The sequence below is a fragment of the Scyliorhinus canicula genome, chromosome 2, assembly GCF_902713615.1.
Source record: "Scyliorhinus canicula chromosome 2, sScyCan1.1, whole genome shotgun sequence".
In the NCBI taxonomy this organism is placed as follows: Eukaryota; Metazoa; Chordata; class Chondrichthyes; order Carcharhiniformes; family Scyliorhinidae; genus Scyliorhinus; species Scyliorhinus canicula.
The window spans coordinates 14,223,697-14,251,358 of record NC_052147.1 but is presented as its reverse complement, the minus strand read 5'-3'; the positions used below and the strand labels follow the sequence as shown (position 1 = coordinate 14,251,358).

Sequence of the window (27,662 nt, the reverse complement as noted above, 5' to 3'; positions counted from 1 at the left end):
TGCTATCGAAGATATATTCTTCATCCCCCCCCACTGTGATAAGCTGCGGCAATTCTAGGAAAAACATTGAACAACTGCAATTCATCGAGACCTATTCAGTCTCTTGCTCAGTAGATGGTAGGGCTAAAGATCCAAATGATTGGAAATATTTACTTTCTTGCCACTAACATCTTCATATTGACTCACAATGCGAAGTGCTGCGGCTGAACATTTAAGCACGTGATGGACTAATCTTGCGATACGGAATAAATCACAGGATTTTCTCATGCCAAGACATTGCAGATGTTACCTCCATGGATCGAGGAACCCATCCCTTTCTGTGTCCATATGGTGGAGGTTCTTTCCGCGATGCCACTAACGCTGTCTGTCGAATTCGTTGAGAGCGAACTTTTTCCTCAGCTTCCAGCTGGTCCTGCGACAGCTGGGTTGGCGCAGGCAGAAAACTTGAAAGTAAAAGAAAAGAACGTTTATTATAACCATTGCATTCACCAGGAACAAGGCAATCTCCACAATCACCAAATGAGCAACACAAGTGGTACAGTGACACAGTTAGCCATGACTATGGGATGGTGTCACAGTGTTAATGCTTCTGGGCTAGTAATCTAGAGGCTTGGATTAATGACCCGGAGACAGGAGTTCAAATCACACTATGGCACCTGGAAAATTTAAATTGAATTAATAGTTTTGGAATAAAAAACTAGTCTCAGTAATGATGATCATAAAACTTCATGTTTAGCGGTGGCACATGGCACAGTGGTTAGCACTGCTCCCTACGGCACTCAGGACCCGGGTTCGAATCCCGGCCCTGGGTCACTGTCCATGTGGAGTTCGCACATTCTCTCCGTGTCTGCGTGGGTTTGACCCCCACAACCCAAAGATGTGCAGGTTAGGTGGATTGGCCATGCTAAATTGCCCCTGAATTGGAAAAATATATAATTGAGTACTCTAAATTTATAAAAAAAACTTCATGTTTGCTGTAAAAATGCTAGCATAGGAAATTGGCTGTCCTTACCTGGTCTACATATGACTCCAGATCCATTAACCACCTACTTAAATGCCCAAGTAAACCACTCAGTTGTATCAATCACAAAATAAATGTTAAATAAGAAAAAAACTGGATGGACCACCTGGCATCGACCTAGGCCATGTATTAGACAATGGCATACCCTTCCCAATCAGCCCTGTAAAGTCCTCTTCGCTAGCATCTGGGGGCTTATGCCAGAACTGGGAGAATTGCCACATGGATTAGTCAAGTAGCAGCTTGACATAGCTATACTCACCGAATCATACCTTCCAGCCAATGCCCCAGACACCATTACCACCACCCCTGGGACTATCCTGCTGAAGTGACAGAATTGAAGGAACACTACTACACAACGAGTCTTGAACATTCGACTTCAGGCCCCATGAAATCAGTTGGGAATGAAAACTTACTGCTGATTACCACCTGCCGCCCGCCCTGTGCTGCTGTGTTGGTACTCGTCCATGTCAAACACCACTTGGAAGAAACAGTGAGGGTAGTGAGGACACAGAACACATGCTTGGTGGAGGGACTACAATACCCATCACTAAGAGCAGGTGGATAACTTCACCACTGATGGGCATATCTGATAGAATTGGTTTGCGGCAGATGTTAAGAGAAGTAGAAAATAGGGAAAAACCTACTTTTTTTTTTTATAAATTTAGATTAGCCAATTATTTTTTCCAATTAAGGGGCAATTTAGCGTGGCCAATCCACCTACTCTGCACATTTTTGGGTTGTGGGGGCGAAACCCACGCAGACACGGGGAGAACGTGCAAACTCCACACGGACAGAGACCCGGAGCAGGGATCGAACCTGGGACGTCAGCGCCGTGAGGCGATTGTGCTAACCACTAGGCCACCGTGCTGCCCTGGGAAAAACCTGCTTGACCCCATATTTACTAACCTATAAGCCACAGATGCATTTGTGCATGTCAGTGACCACCTCACAGTCCTTGTGAAGTTGTCTTCATAAAGATGCCTTCCATTGTGTTTGGTTGCACTACCACCATGCTAAATGGGATTGATTCAGAACAAAGGGACCTCACGGTAGCATGGTGGTTAGCATCAATGCTTCACAGCTCCAGTGGTCCCAGGTTCGATTCCCAGCTGGGTCACTGTCTGTGTGGAGTCTGCACGTCCTCCCCGTTTGTGCGTGAGTTTCCTCCGGGTGCTCCGGTTTCCTCCCACAGTCCAAAGATGTGCGGGGTAGGTGGATTGGCCATGCTAAATTGCCCGTAGTGCAAGGTTAATGGGAGGATTGTTGGGTTACCGGGTATACGGGTTACGTGGGTCTAAGTAGGGTGATCATTGCTCGGCACAACATCGAGGGCCGAAGGGCCTGTTCTGTGCTGTACTGTTCTATGTTCTAGATCCAGCAACGTTTTCCACACTGAGTATTACTAACGAGCCAGTGGATCAACCATATCACAATGAAGAATGTAGGACAGCATGTCAGGTGTAGCATAAGGCATCCAAAAATTAGATGCCAACTTGGTGAAGCTGTGTGCTTGCAGCGTATTATAGACAGAACTAAGCTTTCCCGCACCAATTATGAGCCCTGCAGTTCTGCCACATCCAGGACAATTAAAAACAAACCAGGCTTCGCAACCATCTCCATTCTCAATGCGGGAGGAGCCCAGCACATCAGCTCAAAAAACAAGGCTGAAGGATTTGCAGCAATCTTCAGCCAGATGTGCCTAGTGGATGATCCAGCTCAGCCTACTGCTGAGGTCCCCAACATCCCACATGCCAGTCTTCAGCCAGTATGGTTCCCTGCATGTGAAATCATGAAATGGTTGATACACTGGGTACAGAAACACCCTGGCAACAACATGGCAGCAGCACTGAAGATTTGTGGCCCAGAACTAGCTGCATCCCAAACCAAGCTGTTCCAGTGCAGCTATCCCAATTGCATTTACCCCAGGAATGTCACGTCCACGAAAAGGACACATCACAACCAGTCAACTGCTTTGCCATCGTCAATCATTAGCAAAGTGATGGAAGGTGTTATCAACTCAAGTGGCTTTTACTCAACAGTGACCTATTCACTAATGCTCAGTTTAAATTCCACCAGGACCACTTGGTTTCAGGGCTCATAGCAGCCTGGACCCAAACATGGCCGAAAGAATTGAACTACTGAAGTGAGGTGAGACCGACTGTCCTTGACATCAAGGCAGCATTTGACCGAGTACGGCATCAAGGGGCCAGAGCAAAACTGGAATTGATGGGAAGCAGGGGAAAAACTCTCCATTGATGAGAGTCAAATTCTAGCACAAACGTTGTGGTTGTTGAAGGCCAATCAACTTAGTCTCACGTACATCACAGGAGTTCCTCAAGAGTAAAGTCCTAGGACCAATCATCAACAGCTTCTTCATGACCTTCTCTCCAACATTTCAGAAATGGGAATTACTGATGATTGCACAAAGTTTAGTGCAATTAGTGGCTCCTTAGAAACGGAACCAACGGTATACATATGCAGAAAGACCTGGACAACATTCAGGCTTGGGGTGAGAAGTGGCAAGTGATATTTGTGCCACAAAGTGCCAGGGAATGGTCATCTCCAACAAGAGAGAATGCAACCAATCTCCCCTTAACATTCAATGGCATCACTGAGTCATTCACGATCAACTTCTTGGGGGTTACCATTGATCAGAAATGTAACTGGACCAGCAATATAATATAATATATATTGAATACTGTGACTACAAGACCGGACATTCTGCAGCAAGTACCTCAGTTACTGACTCCCTAAATGTATCCACCATCTATATGATGAATGACAGGAATGTGATGGAATACTCCACTTGCCTAGCACTTGATCTACCACCTTAAAACATTAATTCCCTCCAACTCTAGTACACTGTAGCAACTCTAGTACACTTGGCAAGATACACAACTTGCCAAGCCTCCTTTCAACAGCACCTTCTAAACCCACGGCCTTTACCGCCTAGGAGGAACAAGGGCAGCAGATAAATGGGAACACCATCAACTAAACTCCCCTCCACACCATGCTGACGTAGAACAATTATTGCCATTCCTTCGCTGTCCCTGAGAAAATCCTTGCGAGCAGCATTGCGGTGTACTAACACCACACAGACTGGAGTGGTTCAAGAGGGTGGCTCACAACCACCTTCAAGGGTAATTAGAGATATTCAACAAATGAAGATTTTGTTAGTGCCCACAGCCCCTACAGGTACAGTTAAGCAAATTCTGTTTCCCCAAAGAAGATGCCAGGCACAGCTAACCGATGGGCAGGTCAGGGACACAATCCCACCACCAAGCTTGCAAGAAAGTCACTTGTGTATGGTGGACTGACAAGCCAACATAAAGATTATCTCCAGAAACAAATTTAGCTCTGTGAATTCTGCACCAAACCAAACTAGTACAAGTTACATAGAACTGTAATTATGCAAATTTCCACTATCTTTCTTTCTTTATTGAGAATCCCCCAATGAATCTAGTAAGATTATTTCTCACCAGAACACAAAAACTAATTGAGTATTAAGAGTGGCAATGTCTTTGGTTAACATTCATTTGGCTTAGTAAACTAACTGTATTTACCACAGAAATGGACATGAGAGATGAAGAGTTGATGCTATAGTCACAACAGACTGATATTCGGTCCGCATTTCTTCTGTGGCAATCCTAGCTGGTTTAAACCCATTAACTCCTTCCAAGCACCAGATCACCATCATCCTTGCAATAGCAGTTTGTAGAAATATATTAATATGGCTAAGTGTGCATTAAAGACAGATGAAGCTGATACTACAATTTGTATCTATTTCGGGTAGAGGCAAGAAACAAAATACCAACGCTAAAACAAAACTAAAAATAAATCGAGGAGCAATTTATTGTATTCAGCACATTAAGAAAATGGCAATGGAGTAAATAATAGGACTTAAAATGGATAAATCTTGTGGACTTGATTGTTTATCCTAGAGCTTTAAAAGCGAGGAAGTTGTAAAAGCAATTGACATTTGAAGATCTTTTTGATTCTGAAATTGTGCAATTCGATCTAAGTAATATCACTATTATGTGAGAAGCTTGGGAGAGAGGAACCAAATAACTGTCATTGTAACCTCTGTAAGGGAAAAACAATAACAAGGGGACATCATTTTAAAACTGGAAACAGGTTTTTGAGGAGCAAAATCAAACAGCACTGTTTGGCATAAAGTCAATGTTGGAAAACTCTCTCCCCCCCCCTCAGAGGGCTGTGGATGTTGGGGGACAATTGGCAATTTCAAGACAGGGAAAGATTTTTGTTAGGCAAGGGTATCACTGGATCAGGATCATAGGTAGAGATCAAGCATGATCTAACAATGTCAGAGCAGACCTGAGGGATTGAATGGCTTATTCCTGTCCCTAATATTCATTTGTGATATTTACATTATTTGGTAGAAAGCAGGCATGGTGTGTAAAGTTGTCCACATTCTCTAGAACTGTTCAGTTGATGAGGAAAGCCAGAATACCAAGTACAGGCTGATAACTTTAATTCTGGAAACATTACATTCTGGAAATATTACGAAAATAATATGAATAAACTAGGTTTTATTTAAGGCATTCAGCAACATGAGGTCACTGGCAAAATAAGCCACACTTTTAAGGGCATTTTGGCCATGTCGGCAAGTACTATTATTGAACCTTGAGATGGAAAAGCCGCAAGGAAAATAGCTAAATGTGCAATCTGCATCCTTGCTTTATTTCTGTTTTAATGGGTAAGGATTGAGGTTGAGACCTAATATTACCAGACAATAGATAATGTTAATCTCATTGCAAGTGCAAACCTGCCATTGCTTATTCAAAACAAGTTTAGAACCATTGAATCAAACAACAGAGGGGAACATTCGGCCCATCATTTCTCTGCCAGCTCCGACAAAGCGACCAAATGCATCTTTCACTCCCGCTCGATTGTTTTTGATAAAATTACACTTCATTTTAGATCTCAGATATGTGCATCTTTTTGGTTTGGGTGATGGTTTCCATGGCAGCGACTGTGTGCTAACAGCATAGACATTGCACACCTCATCATAATTGGCTGGAGGACAAGCCACAAAGGTTTGACGAGCAAAATACTTGCAAGTAAATAGTATATTCATATAATTTGGAGACAGAAACCTGACTATCAGAATAACAATAACAGTTAAACCCGGTCTTCCCCACTCGTCACTGGGGTTAATAATATTTCACGGTCCCTTTAAATTCTGAGGCCTCTCCTGTAAGAGAATGAAAAAAAGTGACTCCAAGTATGAACTTTTCCGCCAAGCTTCTCCCAGCGCTTCTCTCTTCCTCAACGCGACGCTGAGAGCCAGGCAGAGGCTCAGGCTTTGTGGGGCCTAGTGGCAACCCCGAGTGATCATCCCAGAGATTCAGGACTATTCCAGAGACCCGGATCCCTCTGCGATGGTCCCTCGCAGCGACATGACACGGATGGGGAGGAGAGGGGCTTTTCCCAGGATCCGACACTTTACTGGCCGCTAGATAACGAGGGAAATAATAAAAACCCAACATACCTCGTCAGCGCCATTTTCTCCTACTGCCGCCGCCTTGCGTTTGACGTCACCCCGCAACACGCATTGGTCCCTTCGAGAGCTTTGCGGATGACATTATCTCACAACTCGCAGCGGTCCCTCTGATGACTTTGCGTCTGACGTCATTCCGCAACACGCAGCGGTCCCTCCTAGAGCTTTGCGGCTGACGTCATCCCGCAACGCGCAGCGGTCCCTTTGAGAGCTTTGCGTCTGACATCATCCCACATCGGTCCCTTTGAGAGGTTTGCGGCTGACGTTATCCACATCGGTCCCTTGATGACTTTGCGTCAAACGTCATTCCGCAACACGCACGGTCCCTTTGATGACTGTGCGTCAGTTCTCCCCTGAGTCGCTTTATGTGGCCAACCGCAACCCTTTCGGGAAGTCGTGGTCTCCCTGTGGGATGGACGCCTTTCCATATAACTCCTGGGCGTTAGGGGGTCTCCCATTGTGAATGATGTCCATCCAGGTTAGTGGAGGGTGTGTAATATCGCTGCTGGGATTTGGTCCCCCCCCCCCTCCGCGGAGCCGCTGTAGTTCCTCCCCGCCCTCCGCCGGTGAAGGGAAGGGGGAGGCGGCCTGAGTGGACTGCAAGTCCCAGCGGCCTTTGCGCGAGTGGGATGTGCCATCCTCAGCACCCGGCAGGGGTGTGGGGGAAACTCCAAGTGTCAGAGAGCGAAGGTGAGTGTTGATATTGGCCGGTAAGTGCAGCAGGCGGTTGTCAGGAAGTATAGGGGACCTACTTTTGAACATGGTGCCGACGATATATACCTATTGTTATTAAATACAGTTTCAAGTAAAGGTTGTGGAAACATCAGGTTCAGTTGTATGTATGATTGAAAGGTCACATCTGTAAAGTGTAGAGCCTGGCATTTCAGGGAGGCTGGGAAAGGATCATTTCAAATAAAATCATGTGGCCAATAAGGGTAAACTAATAAGAGCCTTTCCAAATAAGGTTTGCACACTTAGGTGGTTGTTTTTGACCTGTGCAGACATGATGGGCTGAAGGGCCTTTTCCAGGCTGTAGAACTCTGACTCTATGACAAGTTGTACATGTGTCAAAGAGGGTTGGGTTCATTGCAACTTGTATAACTCAGGCTAGTGTGTGGGTTCTACGACTGTCTAGCTGCTACTGCAAAAGTTGTACAACTCCTGCTACTCTTTGACTCCATGATCACTATTGCTGCATTGTAATATTATTCTTTGTTCACGTGGTGTTGGTGGGTTAAATATTCCTTGGTACCTGAAAACCTGGTGTTAAAATGAAAGAAAGACTTGTGTTCATCGTAGTGGCTTTCATAACCTCATGGCGTCCCAAAATGCTTTACAGCCTTTGAAGTTTTGTTTTAAACTCTTCGCAGGATGTGGGTGCCAGCATTTGTTGCCCATCCCTAATTGCCCTTGAACTATATGACTGACTAGCCCACTGCAGAGTTGAGTCAACCATATTGTGGGTCTGGAATTACATGTAGACCAAATGAGGTAAGGACAGCAGATTTCCTTCCTTAAAGGACATGAGTGAATGAGGGGATGATGATAGTTTTATGGTCACCATTACTGAAACTAGCTTTCAATTCCAGATTTAATAATTGAAATATCGACACCAGCATGGCGTGGGGGGAGGGTGTGTGTGTGTGGTTTTGATCCTATGTCTCCAGAACATTAACCTGGGCCGGTTATGAAGTGAGTTAAGTTTCCACTAATAATAATGTAATAATCTTTATTATTATCACAAGTAGGCTTACATTAACACTGCAATGAGGCTACTGTGAAAATTCCCGAGTCGCCACACTGCGGCGCCTGTTCGGGTACACCGAGGGAGAATTCGGAATGTCCAATTAACCTGACAGCATGTCTTTTGGGACAACCGGAGCACCCGGAGGAAACCCATGCAGCCATAGGGAGAACATGCAGACTCCGCACAGCCGGTGACTCAAGGCGGGAATCAAACCTGGGACCCTGGTGCTGTGGAGCAACAGCGCTAACCACTGTGCTACTGTGCCACTCATATGCCACGATTTCCTCAATAAGGTTTACTGTTTTCTACATTACTGTTGTAATGTAGAAAATACAGCAGCTAACTTATGGCAGAAAGCTTTTACATTGAAGTACTAACTGCACAGTTGTGCTTTAATGGTGTTGGTTGCTGTAAATACTGGATATGACAAAATTGGACTTTGCACTGATCCCTCGGGCGCATCGCTTGAAATATTGCCGCAGTCTGAGCAATATCTGTTAACCCAACCCATTGTTCCCTGTCAATCAACCATTATTCTGTCTATGTTCTTGCATTTCCTGTTGGGACCATGCACTTGACGTTTTATAACGAGTTTCCTATGAGAGATCTTACTGAGCATCTTCCGAAATCCATGGAGACCACTATTTTCTTTGAACTGTCCTATTAGCCAATTCTTAACAAAACCTCTAGCAAACACAACTTGTCTTTGAGTGGACCAACTCGCCTTGAATTTAATGTGCTATTTAATAAGATCATGGTTGAACTTCTACATGAATCCTCTTTCTCATCTTAACTCTGGATTCCTTGCTTCTCTTAGTGCCTGAAAATCTTATCAATCTCTGTCTTGAATATATTCAACGATGGAGAATTCATAACCCTTTGAGATAGTATGTGGGGCTGCTTCCATGGTAAAATCCTGGAAATTGACGTTCAGTCGGAATCTAGATGTCATCTGCCCTGTTTTGACTTTCTTCCGTTTGTTCTCAATCCATCGGGGAATCCTCTTTGGATCTGGTGGGGAACCACTTGAATCAACTAACGAGGCAAGTCAGAGCCTTTTTAACCATGAATTTCTTCTTTCCAAACAATGTTTCTGTGCTGTTTTTGCTCCTTGCTAGGGCCATCAAGAGCAACGCCAAGCAAAACTGATGAGTTGTGACTGCTGTGATCGGTTACACTCAAGAGTTCCAGCCATGGCGAGACTGCTGTTCAAAGCACTTTCTTCTCTCAGAGAAGGCTTTCACTGATTGAGGGGCAATTGCAAACTTCTTGGGAGGCAGTTCACCAGTCCGGTATTTCACTCACTTTCAGTTGCATTTTCCTGTTGCCAGCCTTCACGCTATGGGAGCAACCTATGCAGTTCCACCTTCCATCTCTGCTGCTGCAAGAGCAGAGGCCACATCACCACCAACTGCTCCAGCAACACCAGCAGCAACATAGGGTGTCTTCTGCTGACCCTTCACTGGGTAGTAAGAATGGATACCGGGATCCAGCTGGAAGGAGGCAAGCCCTGTGACACAGGGTGCACATCCAGAGAATCAACTGCCTCCACATGTCTGAGAGCAGTTGCCAGTCCTCCCCACTGTGCCCCGTCCCACTGTCAGGGCCCCGTCCCACTGTCCAGGGAGCCCAAACTGGCTTTCAAACGCCCACTCACGGTTCAGCATAGACAGGCTCTTAAATGTTGAGTGGATGTTGAGTGAGAACATGTGACTTTGATGTTCTCCATTAGCCACTAGTTTGGCTGGACTCACTCTCGAGGCTCTCTCATGTTGAGTGTCCAATTGACCACAGCACTAGAGGGCTTATGGCCCCCTTTTTGCACAAACTGGCTGGCACCTTCATCTCCAAAACAGCACTTCAAGAGAGTGAAGTGACTGTGAAGCACCTTCAGGGAAACATCAAATACTCTGCTGAGTACATTGCGTTTAAACATACACCAGCTTTGGATTCCCAAGCTTTCAGGAGAAGGTGTGGGTGAGAATTGGCAAGAAGTGAACCTTGATTCAATATTTCAACAGGTGGTTTCACTGATATCTATAAATTCCCAAAGCTGCCTTTTATCTACCATGAAAAAGCAGGTTTCCAAATGAAAGCTTCTTTTGTTCCAGCTTGGCTCAGTAATGCTCTTTTCCTGGAGCTATTGGTTCCATTCCGACATCAGTTTCTTTTCACGCTTTGTGATTGCAGCCCACTGCCATGCAGAGGGAGCATCGTATTGCTGGGTGTGCCAGCCTTCAGATAAAATATTTAACCTTTGACCCTCTCTCCCCTCCACACCACCACCTCCCTCGTCCCTGTCCCCATCTGCTTATTAGTTGATTGGGGGGGGGGGAGTCTCCTGATCAATGATGCTCTCTCTCAGTCAACATCAAGAGTAAATTAGTTGCTCATCCTGTTGCTATTGGTGGAATCTTGCTCTGTACAATGCCCGATGTAATGGTTACCACGCTTCATTTTCTGTGAAGTGCTTTGAGGTGATTTCAAAGCGACCAAGTAAATGCAAATTTGTGTTTTTGAGATGATTGTAAGCCTTGTCCCATGTGCTGACTGAGATGCGGCCTCATCTGCGGGGTGGGACTCGGGAGCTGGTGGCTATCGCTGCCAGTTCATGGGACTCGTTTGGGTTGGCACTCAACGCCCCCTCCTCCTGCTTGGTGCCCTAAGGGCCCTGGAGTTCACCTTTGGACGGAGGAGCAGCTGGATCGAGCCCCGGCTGCCCCGGCATCATCTGGCTCATCAAGCCATGGCGGTTCTGGTTTCTGGAACCTACCTCTTCATTCACCTGAGGAAGGAGCAGTGCTCCGAAAGTTAGTGATGTGAAACAAACCTGTTGGACTTTAACCTGGTGTTGTAAAACTTCTTACTGGACTTGAGAGATGGCAGAAAGGCATCAGTTGTGTGGCTTTGGTGTGCATGTGAAAGATGACCCTGTGGCTGTTGATGGTTTTACCAAGAGGACACCTGAGGAAGAGGGGGGGGGGGGGGGGGGGGGGGGGGGGGTGTTGGAGGTCGAATTGCCCAAGACCAGATCATTACCCGAGGTAATGGTGGAGAGATAGGAATGGTTTGAAGCAATTTCTCGAGCTCTTGGTTTGATAGATGATGTATGTTGTTCCCCTTTGGTTTCCAGATGTTGTTAATCATCATCCTTCGGGCTTTGGAAGATCAGAACTCTTTGAGTTTTAGATGCCTTGAACAAGAGAAGGTCCCAGATTGAACTGGTTCTGGTTTCCATCTCCAGAGTCTCCAGTGTAGCTGTGAAATATGGCCCCCGGATCACTACACATAACAAATTAGTTCCTAGCTAAATAACTCCTAGCTAGTTACAGACATTTACACAACAGTAATACAATTGATAATTTGGACATCAATAATACAACTGATAAGAGGTGGAACCCCACAAGTGTAATTCACCTGAAGTGGAAATCAGGAATAGGTGGTGAGGTTGACGGAGATTACTAGTTTGAGATTGTCAGAGGTTGAGGAGGAGATATCTCAGTCACTGAGGATGTTGTTTATGATTCTGATTGGGGCCCTTCCCGTGCTTTTGAAATCTGATTGGAGAGCATTGAACACGGATTTGCATGGAGTTGCATGGCCCTGGATTTGGGAAGATGACAACACTTTCAAGGATTTGGAGAGAAAAGGGAGGGGCAGTAGTTTGCTGAGTTTTAAAAATGTGCGGGATAGTATGAAAGGAGAGGAAACTATTTACAATGTCAGCTAACACAGGACCTGGAAGGGGGGAATTGGGCTGTTAGTACTTTAAGGAAAATGGTGCCAAGGGCGACCTTGACGATGAAAGAAACTGGAGCCTGCCACGAGTTTATGGCAGGCGGGAGGGGATTGGGGGGGGGGGGGGGGACGGTGTCTGGGGGAGATTTGTCTTGGTGGGCAAGAGGAAAAACTAAGTAGTAGAGGCAGCGGGATGGATTGTCTCAATGTTAGTGAGAAGTACATGACTGCCTCACATTTGTTGGATGTGTGTTTGGAGGCGTGGGGAGAGAAGTTTAATGAGATATTTGGTGGTGGAGAAAAGAAGCCAGGATCTGGCTTCGATCTTGCAGATCCTGGTGCATGTCTGTGTCGGGAGACTGAGGCTTGACTGCGCTCGAGATTCTATTCCCAGCTGCTGTTCTTCCTATTCTAAAATAAAGTACCTCACACTTATGTGAAACTGTGTCTGTTGTCATATTGTCCATCTGCTTCATCTATCTGTCTCTTGCAATTCACCATAACACCTAATTTAATTTCTTGGAAAACTTGGATCGACTGTTTGCTATTCCCAAATCCTAGTACTGTATTGGAAAAAGTAAAGCCCAGATGGCTGGCACTTATTCCTTTACTACACTAAGAATGCATTTTACCTCTTTCACCCAGATAGTCATGAAGCAGTCTCCAATTCCATGTGTCTCTCTGTAGTTTACAATTTGTCTTTTTTGACCTTTTCCCCACAGAACTTTTAACGTCGGGGTTTAAAACAAAATGTATTCAAACCAGTACTCCAAAAAAAAAAATCATTAATAGAAGTTGTTTTCGCTGAAGACCGCACACAATACGCAATTGATTGGGTAATCAATAATGAGTTCATGCCTTGATAAGTCTCTGGTCCTGGAAGCTCAGCAGCACGTGCTTGGCAGAAAGCTTTTCCTTTTTTGATTGCAGACAGGATGAGATGAGTTGGCGAGGCAATCTAGACTAACAAAGGGTGGGAGAAGATAGTCGGTAATTAGAATGTGAAATATTGCTGAACGGAGAGACATGTTACCGAATGAGCGTGCTAATAGCTACGCTAACAACCAATTTAAGATGATCAGCCAAGCTCAAAACATGGCTCAGTTATACTTGCTGGAAGCGACACCCATTCATATACAGGGACCTGTTCGCTGCAAACAAAGGGAAGGGCAACACGGTAGCACAGTGGGTTAGCACTGTTGCTTCACAGCACCAGGGTCCCAGGTTCGATTCCCGGCTTGGGTCACTGTCTGTGCGGAGTCTGCACGTTCTCCCCGTGTGTGCGTGGGTTTCCTCCGGGTGTTCCGGTTTCCTCCCACAAGTCCCGAAAGGCGTGCTTGTTAGGTGAATTGGATATTCTGAAATCTCCCTCTGTGCACCCGAACAGGCGCCGGAAGGTGGCGACTAAGGGATTTTCACAGTAACTTTATTGCAGTGTTAATATAAGATTACTTGTGACGATAAAGATTATTATTAATATGTTCATGTCTTGCACTTTTTTGAATTACTTGGGAGCTTGAGAAGCCTGTAGTTCCCTGTTGCTTTCCCCATGGTTTGGCCATTCAGAGTTGACTTGCCAGCCAATCAACATCCTCTTCTCCTGTAGTATAAATTGTTATTGTTTGAAATTCATCATCCTTGCGTTTGTTCTAATGAGTGCAAGACTAAAAGCTTCGGCAATATGTCGCCAAGCAAATGTTAATACGTGGAAGGTCAATTTCCTCAGCTGGAAGCTGACCTGAAAGGCCATGAGTCAATATACCACCTTCCCTTCTTCATAGCGCGTGTTTTTTTGTTACAGTATTGGCTTTGTGCCAAAGGATGTGTTGTAGAATTTGAATTGCTGCATCTGTTCAATCACTCATGTTCTGACAAAATAACCAAGTTCTTGATTTGTCCTTGACCTTGCTCGATTGTCCAGCAGTTCCATATATTGAAAGATTGGGAAGTGGAACTGAGGGCCAGCTTGCATAGAATCAGAGAATCATAGAATGGACAGTGCAGAAAGAGGCCATTCGGCCCATCAAGTCTGCAAGAGCCCTTGGAAAGAGCACCCCGACTTAAGCCCACACCTCCACCCTATCCCCGTAACCCAGTAACCCCACCTAACCTTTTTGGACACGAATAGCAATTTAGCATAGCCAATCCACCTAACCTGCCCATCTTTGGACTGTGGGAGGAAATCGGAGCACCCGGAGGAAACCCACACAGACACGGGGAGAACGTGCAGACTCCACACAGAGAGTGACGCAAGCTGGGAATTGACCCTGGAGCTGTGACACAATAGTGATAACCACTGTGCTATCGTGACGCATGTCATTGTTGTAGCTACCTGAGATAATAGTGCCATACAATTACAAATTGGGGAGTGTGAGCTAACCTAGACATGTGAAGGGCATTAAGGGGTAATATTAGTGGATGAATAATCCCGACCCGGGCTAATGCTCTGGGACATGTGTTCAAATCCCACCAAGGCAGCTGGTGGAAAAATAAAACTTGGAATTGAAAGCTAGTCTCACCCATCGATTTGTTGTAAAAACCCATCTGGTTCACTAATAATAATAAAATAATAATCTTTTTTGGTGTCACAAGTAGGCCTACGTTAACACTGCAATGAAGTTACTGTTAAAATCCCTTCGTCGCCACATTCCGGCGCCTGTTCGGGTACACAGCGGGAGAATTCAGAATGTCCAATTCACCTAACAGCACGTCTTTCGGGACTTGTGGGAGGAAACCGGAGCACCAGGAGGAAACCCACGCATGCACAGGGAGACCGTGAAGACTCCGTACAGACAGTGACCCAAGCCGGAAATCGAACCCGGGACCCTGGCTCTGTGAAGCAACAGTGCTAACCACTGTACTGCCGTGCGTCCTTTCGGGAAGAAAATCTGCCGTCCTGGCCTGGTCTGGCCTTCACAAGACTCCAGATCCACAGTGAGGTGGTTGACTCTTAACTGCCTTCTGAAATGACCGAGCAAAGCCACTCAGTTCATGGGCAACAAATGCTGGCTCAGCCAGCGACGCTCACACCCCATGAAGAAATCATTAAAAAACAAAATCCATGTACAGGGGTGGCTATTGCCGCTGAATTTGAAAGTACCGCACAAGGACCCAAACCTATGACGTGCACCAGTTGTACCTGGCAACCTTGTGAGGAATCTCCAGTGCCTTCTGCAAAATCCGTGTGTATGCAACATCCACTGATCCCCTCTCCACCAGCTCAGTGACTTTCAAAGAGTCTATTACCTTTAGTGAGACATGATCTACCTTTCAGTGAACAGTGCTGACTCTCCGTAATCAGCTTATACATTTCTAAGTGCTCACTCACTCTGTCACCAGTGATGGATTACAGAAAATCTTCCCCCGAGTGATCTTCCCACACCGGCTTGTAGTTTCTCGGTTTGCCGCTCCTTTCTTTTTGAAAAAGGTACAAAGTTTTCTGCCTCCTAATCTTTTAGCAGAATTGAATGAGTTTTGACAGATTCTACCTGATTTGTGTCTTGTTTGATACCTTTGGACGGGAACTGGGTGTGGATGTTTTCCCAGTTTCATTTCCACTACCTTATCTATTCGTTTTTTTTCTGTTTGTTGATTCCTGTAAATCTTTTGCCTTCACCGATCTGTCGCCTCCTCAAACTGCGGGCTTCTATGCATCTCTGACATTGAATCTTATTCCACTTTGATGACCGAAAATAACGTATTACTTTAACATTTTGGTCATGTCATAGTTGTACAGCGCAGAAAAGGCCCATCGGGTTTGCCCCGACAATAACTACCCCTAATCTCGCACTAATCCCACTTACAAGCACTTGCCCTATACCGTTGACTGTGATGGTGTTTCCAGTGCTCATCCATGTGTTTTTTAAAGGTTCTGAGGTTCCCAGCCTCCATCACCTTCTGGACAGCACAGTCCAGATTCTCACCACCCTCTCGAGTGAATTTTTATTTTCTGAGATCCCCTTGGAATCTCCTGCCCTCCTGGTTTGAAATTCCAGACATCTATTAAAGGATCAGAAGGACTGGGGCGAAATGCCTGACTTCCTTTCTGCTTTATGGCATTCTTTTACATCTTTGGCATCAGACAGGTGCATGACAGTAAAAAGATTTGAGAAAGAAAGAAGCTGAATATCACCCATAATGTTCCCAAGACATCTGCAAGATTTTCACATCATTTGATTACCTTTTGAGAATAGTTACTGCCATTTTGTAGAAAACGTAGGAGCCATGCACGTGGTGATCTGCCTGGAAGCAATAGATTGCTGGTGGTGCGACCTCCAACCAGAAGGTGGCAGTACAGACACACCATGCGGTCTCAGGACAGTGGGCATGTGACAAAGCACTCCAATATAAGTGGGGGCACATCCGACCGCCAGCAGATGGTAGTAAGATGTACAAGTGAACAGTCGCGCTAGGTGTAGTTCCAGAAGAGTACAAAGAAGCTCCATGATAACTGGCTCTGTAACAGATCGCTATCTTACCTGGTGTGATTCAATGAAGATCCTGGTTTGGGAAAGTCCAGTCATTTGGTAGATTCCTTGCTCGATATCGAACACCAAACAGAACAATGCAGTGAGGGATTAAGACTTGGAACTTTCTGCCTGCGAGTGTGGAGCAGGCATTCTCAATAGAGGCCTTCAAGAGGAATCTGATTATTCTCTGAAAAAGAGGAATGTTCAGGCTTTCAGCGGGTAGGCAGGAGGAAAAGGGGGCAGCACGGTAGCACAATGTACAGTTGCTTCACAGCTCCAGGGTCCCAGGTTCGATTCCCAGCTTGGGTCACTGTGCGGAGTCTGCACGTTCTCCCCGTGTCTGCGTGGATTTCCTCTGGGTGCTCCGGTTTCCTCCCACAGTGTAAAGATGTGCAGGTTAGATGGATTGGCTATGATAGATTACCCTTTGTGTCCAAAAAGGTTTGGTGGTGTTACTGGGCTACGGGGATAGGGTGGAGGTGTGGGCTTCAGCGGGGTGCACTTTCCAAGGGCCGGTGCAGACTTGATGGACCAAATGGCCTCCTTCTGCACTGTAAATTCTATGATTCTAAAATGGCACTCGGAGCATCCCTCATTTGGAGAGTTGGTGTAGATGTGATGGGCTCAATGGCCTCTTTCTGTGCTGACATAACAATTCAGTGATTTTGTGCACAGCAGGGTCCCACAAACAGCAATCAGAATGTGACATAGAAACAAACAACGAAAGAGAAGTGCTTGTGCCTATGGCGGCTCTTGGAAAGAACTCTCCATTAGTCCCATTCTCCACAGCCCTGATAACATTTCCCTTTTCAAGGAGATATTCAATTCTCTTTTGAAACTGAAATGAAAGCGCATGGGATGAGATGGATGGAAAACTGGCTGGCAAACAGGGAACAGCTGAATAAACAGGTCTTTTCCAAATGGCAGACTGACGAGTGGGCTACCGCAGGGATCAGTGCTGGGACTTTAGCTCTTCACAATAAATATTCATGATTTAGATGAGAGAACCAAATGTAATATCTTCAAATTTGCAGATGACACAAAGCTGGGTGGGAGGGTGAGCTGTGAGGAGGATGCAGAGATCCTTCAGCGTGATTTGGACAAGTTGAGTGAGTGGGAAAATGCAGTATTGTGTGGGAAAAATGTGAAGTTATCCACTTTGGTAGCCAAAAACAGGAAGGCAGAGCATAATCTGAATTGCTGTAAATTTTGAGAGGGGAATGTGCAAACAAGACCTGGGTGTCCTCATTCATAAGTCGCTGAAGGTAAGCATTCAAGTGCAGTAGGGGCTGGTTTAGCTCACTGGGCTAAATCGCTGGCTTTTAAAGCAGACCAAGCAGGCCAGCAGCACGGTTCGATTCCCGTACCAGCCTCCCCGGACAGGTGCCGGAATGTGGCGACTAGGGGCTTTTCACAGTAGCTTCATTGAAGCCTACTCGTGACAATAAGCGATTTTCATTTCATTTCGGTAGACGGTAAAGAAGGCAAATGGTATGTTAGCCTTCATAGCAAAAGGATCCAAGTGCAGGGAGCATGCTGACTTGCTGCAATTGTGCAGGACTTTGGTGAAGCCACACCTGGAATATTGTGTGCGGTTTTGGTCTCCTTATAGAGCCATAGAAATATCCTTATAATAATATAATCAGGGGCTGCTTTAGCACAGGGCTAAATCGCTGGCTTTGAAAGCAGACCAAGGCAGGCCAGCAGCACGGTTCATTTCCCGTACCAGCCTCCCCGAACAGGCGCCGGAATGTGGCGATTAGGCGCTTTTCACAGTAACTTCATTTGAAGCCTACTTGTGACAATAAGCAATTTTGTCACACGTAGGCTTACATTAACTCTGCAATGAAGTTACTGTGAAAAGCCTCTAATACCTCTCTGACTGTGGTGCTTTATTCCTCTTTGCCTTCTCTACAGCATTCAAAATAGTTGACTATGTCATCCTCTTTCAATATCTCTTTCCCCCCCATTGTCCATCTCTGTGCATTCTACATACCCCACAATTACCGACCCAGTATAATCCAAGCATCTCCAGCAAATGCTTCTTTTCTTCTCTCTGGTGGACAGAATCTCCAAGATCTATCCTTTCTTGGAACAGGAAGAGGCCATTCTGTCCTTCATACCTATTCCTCCATTCAGTTGGTTCTTGGCTGACCCGGTCCTTAACTTTATTTATCAGCCTTGGTACCAATTTCAGTTTTGACATTTTCCGTTATCCTCTCCAGTCACAGCAGCTTTTTAAGGGAAAGAGTTCCTCGAACCTTTCTGTTAAGTTGTGTATACTGATGTTCTTGAAATGCCAAGCTCTTTTTTCGGATGATATTATTTTGGCTTGACACTGTGTGCTGTTTCACAGCAAAATCATCTGCACACATGGGGGGAGGACAGGCTCTGCACACTTACCAATTATCCACAGCCCTGCTTCCCCTTGAGCTGTTTGACTGTCACTGAACTGGTCACTCTCATTTTTTTGATGTCCAGGCTTGGACAGAGTCTTAAGTTCCTTTCATTCAACTTTTGGGAGACCAAAGATATCATTTTTGGCCTCGCCCACAAGTTCTGTTCCTATGTCACTGATTCAGTTCCCCCTTCCCTGGCCATTGTCTTGCGCTGAAGTGGATAGATTGCAGATTTGATGACCTGTTCACTGCTGAATAATGACAAGCTGGTGGGAGCTTTTCGAAAGAGAAAGCTGATTTCTGTGGGGGCCATATAAGTGGCACAGGAGAGAGCAAAAGTCCAGGGCCAGCAAAGCAGCAAGCGAGGTTGAGGGCTGTGGTACTGGAGAAAGAGGATGACCCAGGAGGGGTCAAGGACAGAATCTATTTGGCTCAGTAAAGGGAGATAAAGCGGTGAAATTACATTGCTTGGAGTAGTGCAGAGGCCATCAACTATTGGGGAGGATGTCAAGGAACACATATTTGTAAGGAAATTAGAGAGATGCTAAAATTATAGAGTAGTTATAATGGGGGACGTTTAATGATCCAAGAATGGATTGGTATAACAGCAATGTAAAGGGCTGAGAGGGGTAAGAGTTTCTAGATTGTTTTCAGAAGAGTTTTCTTTAGTGTGTGTCCAGTCCAACTAGAGAGGAGACACAGCTCGACCTGGCTGTTGGAAATGATGTGGGCCAAGTGGATGAAGGGTCAGCAGGTGAACATTGAGGGCCGATCATTGGCTCATAACATTTAGGCTGACTATTGAAAAAGACAAAGAACAATCCAGAGTAAGAATAAGTAATTTGAGGAAAGCCAACATCAATGGGACATGAGCAGATCTGGGTCAAATAAACTGGAGTCAAAGGTTAGCAGGAAAAACAGGAGCTGGACAATGGGTGACCTTCAAAGAAGAGAAAGTTTGGGCACAATGTGGCTTTAAAGGTAACAGTAGGGCAAACTAGACAAGAGATCCCAGGATGACCAAGGAGATAGAAATTTTCCAATAAAGAAGAAAACGTGAGTGGGATTCTCTGACCCCGGGCCAGGTTGGAGAATTGCAGGGCCAGGTTGGAGAATTGCAGGGCCAGGCGCGATTCACATGACGCTGCCCCGACGCCGGTCCGCCGATTCTCCGGTGACCGGAGAATTTTGCCATTGGCGTCGGTGCAGCGCTGGTCGGGGACCGCTCTATGTGGCCCCACCACGGCCATTCTCAGCGCGGGATGGACCGAGTGGCCGCCGAGATAGGTCGAGTCCTGCCGTTCACATGTGGTCTTACCCGGTGGGACCTCGGCGTCCATTCTGAGGGGGGGCGGCCTGGTGGGGGATAGGGTGTGTCTGAACCCCGGGGGGGGGGGGGGGGGGGGGGGGGGGGGGGGGGGTAGCCTCCACCGTGGCCTGGTCTGCGATCGGGGCCTACCGATCGGCGGGCAGGCTTCTCCTGGTGGGGGCCTCTTTACTCCGCGCCGGGTCCCTGTAGCTCTACGCCATGTTGCGACGGGGCCAGTGTGGAGAAGTAAGCTACTGCACATGCGCGAATTCGCGCCGGCCGCAGCGCGCATGTGCAGACCCGCAGTGCCCGTTTGACCCCAGTATCGGCAACTGGAGATGCGTGAGTCGCTCTAGTGCCGTGCTGGCCACCTGTAGGGCTCAGGATCGCTGCTCCTGGGGGCCCTGTTGATGCTGCCATAAAATGCGACGGTGTTTACGACGGCGTCAACACATCCTCAGGATCAGAGAATCCCGCCCAGTGTGTTTATGGCAAATGCCAAGTAGTAAATACACATGAGAATTAGGCTGAATATCGAAGGTTCAAAGAGGAGGTTATATAGCAAATAAGACCATAAGACGTGGGAGCAAAAATCTGGCCCATTGAGTCTGCTCCGCCATTCAATCATGACTGATATGTTTCTCATCCCCATTCTCCTGCCTTCTCCCCATAGCCCCTTATTAATCAAGAACCTATCTATCTCTAAATAACAGAAGCAAAGAGGGTGTATAAAATGAGACAGGCAGCTAGCATAAAAAGGAATCCCAGAGGGCAGGATTTTCCAGTCCTATCCGCCAGCAGGATCTTTCGGTCCTATTCAAGCCCCCCCCCCCCCCCCCCCCCCCCCCCCCCCCCCCCCCCCCCGCGGCAATGCCGTGTTCCCCTGCGGCAGTCGGGCGAGCCACACAAAATGCAGTAGACGGTGGGACCGGACTATATCTCAAGCCTGCAGATCATCAGGTGACAAAGTATTCTATAAATAAATAGTAAAATGGAGATACTAGAAGGAGAAGGACGACCAAGGACCAAACAGGGGATTGAAGACCGAAGGCAGATTCGTAAGATTCTACCCAGGCCATGGTGAAAGAGGAGGTCATTCAGACATTGGAAGGGTTTAAAATTGATCAGGAGGAAGTATTGGATAGGCTCTTTGTACTTAAAGTGCATAAGGCACCAGGAGGATGAGATGCATCGGATACTGAGGGAAATGGGAGTGGAAATTGCAGAGGCATTGGCCATAATTTTTTAGTTCTCTTTAGACTCGAGGGGGGGGGTTTGTGAGAGGATTGGAGAATCGCAAACTTTGCACATGTTCAAAATAAAAACGGTGTAAAGGTAAACCCAGCAACCACAGGCCAGTCAGCCTGACTTCGGTGGTGGGGAATCTTCTAGAAACAATAATTTACAGAGGGTAGTGGGAATCTGGAATTCGCTGCCCGAGTTGATGGTGGAGGCAGGGCCCCTAAACTCTTTTAAAAAGTACCTGGATCTGCACCTTAAGTGCTGTAAGCTACAGGACTCTGGACCGGGTGGGTGCAAGAAGGTGGGATTAGAAAGGGCACCTGGGTGTCTTCGGGCTGGCATGGACAAGTTGGGCTGAATAGCCTCCTGTGCTCTAACGTTACTATGGTTTTATGGGACAAAGTTAGTAGTCACATGAAGAATAATTAATTAAGGGAGTTTAGCATGGATTTCTTAAGGGAACATTGTGCTTAGCTAACTTGCTGGAGATGTTTGAAGTGGTAACAGAGAGGGTTGATGAGGGCAATGCTGTTGATGTGGTGTACATGGACTTCAAAAAGGCATTTGATACAGTGTTGCACAACAGAATTGCGAGCAAAGTTACAACTGGAATAAAAGGCACAGTAGCAACATGGATATGGAATTAGCTGAATGTCAGGGAATAGGGAGGAGTGGTTAATGGATGATTTTTAGGCTTGATAACTGTCTGTTGGAGCATTCCCCAGGGTCAGTGTTGGGATCCTTGCTTTTCCTAATATGTATGGACACGGGGAACAATTTCAAAGTTTGCTGATGATATGAAACCTGGAACTGTGCAGAACTTTAAGAAGTCATAGACAAGTCAGTGTAATGGGTGGACAGATGGCACATGCAGTTCAATGCGAGAAAAATGTGAAGGGATTTTTTTTGGTACGAAGTGTATGGAGAGGCAGTACAAAATAAGGGCTACAACTCTGAAGAAGGTGCAGGAGCAGAGGGATCTAGGTATATATGCGCATACTTCATTGAAGGTGAAGCTACTGGGGCCCGGCGCAGAGTAAAAGAGGCCCCCACCAGGGGAAGCCGGCCCGCCAGTCGGTAGGCCCTGATCCCGGGCAAGGCCACGGTGAAGGACCCTCCCTCACCCGGGGTCGGACCACCCCCCCCTATCCCCCACCATGCCGCCACCCCCCCCCCCCCCCCCCCCCCCCCCCCCCCCCCCCCCCCCGGGCAGGATGGACTCCGAGGTCCTGCCGGGTAAGACCACATGTGAACGGTCTCCAGATTGAGAGAATCATGAAATCATCGAATCCCTACAGTGCAGAAGGAGGCCATTCACCCATCGAATCTGCACTGACCCTCCGAAAGACCATCCTACCCAGGCCCACGTCCACACTCTATCCTCGTAACCCCACCTAACCTTTTGGACATTAAGGTAATTTAGGATGGCCTATCCACCTAACCTGCACCTCTTTGAACTGTGGGAGGAAACCAGAGCACCCGGAGAAAACCCAAGCAGACACGGGGGGAAACGCCACACAGACAGTGACCCAAGGCCGAAACTGAACCTGGATCCCAGGCTCTTCAGAGGTATTTGCATATGCTTTTTTTTGTATGATTTATCTTTCTGAGCCACACGCAAACATGCCACAAAGCATTTGCTTTGAGGCAGAAGTGCTAACCACTGAGATTGCAGTTAATAAAGAGAGATCTTGGGATTCATGTCCCCAGATCTCTGAAGGTTGCCACTCAAGTGGATAGAGCCGTGAAGAAGGCCTATAGTGTGTTAGCGTTTATTAACAGGGGGCTTGAGTTTAAGAGCTGCGGCGCTGCAACAATACATGACCCTGGTGAGACCACATTTGGAGTATTGTGTGCAGTTCTGGTCACCTCATTATAGGAAGGATGTGGAAGCATTGGAAAGGGTGCAAAGGAGATTTACCAGGATGCTGCCTGGTTTGGAGGATAGGTCTTATGAAGAAAGGTTGAGGGAGCTAGGGCTTTTCTCTTTGGAGCAGAGGAGGATGAGAGGAGACTTAATAGAGGTTTATAAGATGATGAGGGGGATAGATAGAGTGGACGTTCAGAGACTATTTCCTCGGGTGGATGTAGCTGTTACAAGGCGGCATAACTATAAGGTTCAGGGTGGGAGATATAGGAGGGATGTCCGAGGTAGGATCTTTACTCAGAGAGTGGTTAGAGTGTGGAATGGACTGCCTGCAGTGATAGTGGAGTCCGACACTTTAGGAACTTTCAAGTGGTTATTGGATAGGCACATGACAGGGAGTGGGATAGCTTGATCTTGGTTTTGGACAAGGCTCGGCACAAAATTGAGGGCCGAAGGGCCTGTTCTGTGCTGTACTGTTCTATGTTCGAAAGCATACAGTATCATAGGTATTATTAATAGGGACATAGTATACAAGAGCAAGGGGGTTATACTGAACTTGTGTAAGACACTAATTCAGCCTCAGCCAGAGCATTGCATCCAGCTCTGGGAGGCGCACTTTAGGAAGGATGTGAAGACATTGGAGAGGGTGCAGAAAAATTTCACGAGAATAGTTCCGGGGTGAGTTAGGTAGATAGAGAAGAGTAGGAAATTTGATTCAAAGTCATGAGGGGTCTGGACAGAGTAGATAAGGAGAAACTGTTCCCACTTGTGAAAGGATTGAGAATTAAAGGACACAGATTTAAAGTAACTTGCACATTCCAAGAGGGAGGTTGCCCTTACAACATTCTTCCACTTTCTGTTGTGGAGAGTCCAACCTTCGCTGGTTCGTTTCTCCCCAACTAGCCTAGCTTTGATTGAGAACTTACTCTGGTCGAGAACTGCATGCAAGAAAACCCATGCTTTCTCACTCTGTCCACCTCACCTGGTGCCCTGATCAGACTCGGCCATGGTTCCTTCCTTTAACAGATTGGAAAAATAATGTGCCCCTTGTATAAATGCAGAAGACAAAGTAGCGGATGAGTGAGGGGATGAGCAAGAGAGGCGTGGCGTTGGATTTTCTTGGGTCAATTTGCAGATGTGGCTTTGTGGCATGTTTCTGTGTGTGGCTCAGAAAGATAAGTCATACAAAAAAGCAGCGTATGCTAATACCTCTGAAGAGCATAATAGGGTTCAGGGAGCTATTGCTCAGCTACCGCCTCATCAAGAGGGTGATTCAGACAGTGTCAGCAGGAGCGCGATTAGATTCCAAACTGGAAATTGTGGGCGCCTTTGTGTTAAATGAGATATAGCTAATGGTTATGTGGCCATTACTTCCCACTGTCCTACCGGTAGCAAGCTGTATGTGAAAATAAATGGAAAATCGAGACTTTTTGCAGAAATCGCAGACACTATTAGCTCACCTAGCAACATTAGCTCATGATCTAGCAACACCTCAATGTTAAAATTCTCATCATGGTGTTAAAAACCCTCTGGTCTCGTGTGTCTCCCCCCCCCCAACACACACACACACACACACACACATTTCTGCAATCTCCTCCAGCCTTTTAGCAATTCCAACTTCCTGCGCGACCCCAGTTTTCATTGCTTCGCATTGGGGCTGTGCCTTCAGCTGCCTGGGATTGAATCGCTGGTATTCCCTCCCTAAACTTTCCACCTCTTTAGCTGTCTCTCAACTCCTTTTTAAGTAGCTCCTCAAAACCTTCCTCTCTGGCCAAGCATTTGGTCTCCTGTGCAAACCTTTTCTATGGCTCGCTGTCAGATTTGTTTGAGCGTGCTCCTGTGAAGCACCTTGGGGCATGTTTACCGGTCCACATAAGTACAAGTTGTTGCCTAAACTACAATTATTTTTTGTTCTACTAACTGGGTGGATGTAGAAATCCAGCACCAGGTATCAGAATCTCCGTAACAAGCTACCGAGAAAACTCTCACCACCCGCCAAAATGTTGTGTTGGTGTGAAGGGTGTGGTGCATTCTGCTTTACACCCTTCAGCCTGTAGGTTGTGGTTAACTAGAGCGGCACGGTGGCAGAATGAGCGGCACAGTGGTTAGCACTACTGTCTCACAGTGCCAGGGTCCCGGGTTCAATTCCGAATTTGGGCGATTGTCTGGGTGGAGTTTGCGCATTCTTCCCATGTCTGCGTGGTTTTCCTCCGGATGCTCCGGTTTCCTCCCACAGTCCAAAGATGTGCAGGATAGGTGATCGGCCGTGCTAAATTCCCCCAAGGTGGTGTTACGGGGATAGGCTGGGACTTGGGCCTGGGTGGGGTGCTCTTTCAGAGGGTGGTTGCAGACTCGATGGGCTGAATGGCCTCCTTCCGCACTGTAGGGAGTCTATGGTTCTAAGAGCCAAGCTTTCGAGTTTTCCGAGTAAGGGCAGGGAAACTCCGAGAGGTTAACCAGATTAACCATACAACGCGCTCACAGATTGGTGCAACACTATTCACTGCCTGTCCAGATTTAGCACAGTAAGAAGTCTTACAACACCAGGTTAAAGTCCAACAGGTTTGTTTCAAACACGAGCTTTCGGAGCACGGCTCCTTCTTCAGGTGAAGGAGCCGTGCTCCGAAAGCTCGTGTTTGAAACAAACCTGTTGGACTTTAACCTGGTGTTGTAAGACTTCTTACTGTGCTCACCCTAGTCCAACGCCGGCATCTCCACATCATGTCCAGATTTAGACATCAACCTTTTTCCTTCTTACTCCTCCACTTTGACATGAGCTGAGGTTTTTTTTGAACGCTGTCTTATTAGGATTTTGTACTTTTTGCCTCGGCTGGCAGCTCAATTGTGATCGGTCTTGCAAGGACAATCCTTGGCTGTTTCGGCAGGTCAGAGACTAGGAATTCTGCAGCGAGTAACTTGCCTCCTGACTCCCTGAAGCCTGTCCACCAAGACGCAAGTCATGTGCGATTGTACACTCTCTCCACTTGTCTGGATGAGTGCAGCTCCAACAAAACTCAAGAAGCTTGGCACCATCCAGGACAAAGCAACCCGCTTAGTTGCCAGCCCATCCGTCACTGTAAACACTCACTTCCTCCAACCTCGCACTGGCTTCTGTGTGCACCACCTACAAGATCAAACACAGGTTGAGTGCAGGTTGGCAGAAAATCTCTTGTTCAGTCTGCAAGCATGACCTTGAGCTTCCTGCCACTTTACTTCCCCATCCCATTCCCATTCCGACTTCTCTGTCCTCTGCCTCCTACACTGTTCCAATGAAGTTCAACGCAACCTCGTGGAACAGCACCCCATCTTTTGATTCGGCACTTGATAGCCTTCCAGGCATATCACTAAAGTTCACCAATTTCAGATCGCAGCCTCTGTCCCCATTATTTTGGGCAGCAGCTGTTGAGCATGATTCTTCTCTGTCCATTTACACCTCCTCTGGACTCATCGCTGTAACATTACCATCTCCTCTTGCCTTGCACCATTATCCCTTTGCCATTTAACCTCTTCTGCTTTACACCCCACCACAATTTGTTCCTCTTCACCCCCCTCTTTCCTGTCTCTGTATTTACATCTGCTACATCTCTAACTTTTCCCCTGTCTGAAGAGAGGTGGTGGAAACATCAACTCAGCCTGGTGAGCTGAGCCATTCCATCATTTTCTGGGTTTATTTTTGTCTTCAACAAGTCCATGTCCACCGTCTTTGATTTAAGTCTTGCATTTCCAAACACTGACTAACTTTATCTCGAATAATCGCGAGGTTCTGGGTCCAAGGCCCAATCAAGGCTGACATTCCAGTGCAATATGGTTAGACAGAGAGATCACTGCACATTGAGATGCCAGGCCTACGCAGAAAGAGCAGAGGACTGGGATTATATGGATAGTTCTAAGGGCTGGCACAGGTAGAAAGGGCTGAATGGCCGCCTCCGGAGTATGATTTCCATGACTTGATGATCGCTGCAAAATCAATGCGTCCCATCCAAGGTCCCATCGGCAGCCGGGCACTTTGTATACCCTGCCCTGCAGTCAGTCGCTGTATTCCCAACTGCAGAGGGCAGGGGAGGCAGTTAGGATGGTGTGACCTCCTGCACTCTGTTCGGATGCTGGTTTGGATCCCCTGACGAGTAACGTGATGATTGAGATGGGTGAGATGTGAGCAGCAAGCTGATAGCCAGTGGCTTTATAGCCCAGTGGGAAACCTTGCCATTTGAGCATTTCACAAAACAAAAAGAACATATTCCCTCTCAAATCATCAGTGCAAGTGATTTAACATTTGCCTTTTGATGCGATTGCCTGTACACTGCTGTCCCTGAGAGGTAACAATGCAGTTATGCAGCCAGAATGGCTGG

The 27,662-nt window shown here is 46.8% G+C and overlaps 2 protein-coding genes across 2 annotated transcripts in view; one reads left to right on the top strand and one right to left on the bottom strand.

Moving 5' to 3' along the window:
- The window catches only part of snw1 (SNW domain containing 1), a 29,441-nt gene extending 22,764 nt beyond the window's left edge, over nucleotides 1–6,677 (bottom strand). The window contains exons 1-2 of the mRNA XM_038773758.1: nucleotides 6,534–6,677; nucleotides 290–443 (exon numbers count right to left, since the gene is read on the bottom strand). Of these exons, the coding sequence (XP_038629686.1) occupies nucleotides 290–443; nucleotides 6,534–6,547 (168 nt within the window). The 5' untranslated portion in view covers nucleotides 6,548–6,677. The remainder of the gene's footprint in view (nucleotides 1–289; nucleotides 444–6,533) is intronic.
- Nucleotides 6,678–7,099: 422 nt separating this feature from the next.
- The window catches only part of adck1 (aarF domain containing kinase 1), a 566,758-nt gene continuing 546,195 nt past the window's right edge, over nucleotides 7,100–27,662 (top strand). The window contains 1 exon segment of the mRNA XM_038773763.1: nucleotides 7,100–7,232. Within this exon segment, the coding sequence (XP_038629691.1) occupies nucleotides 7,172–7,232 (61 nt within the window). The 5' untranslated portion in view covers nucleotides 7,100–7,171.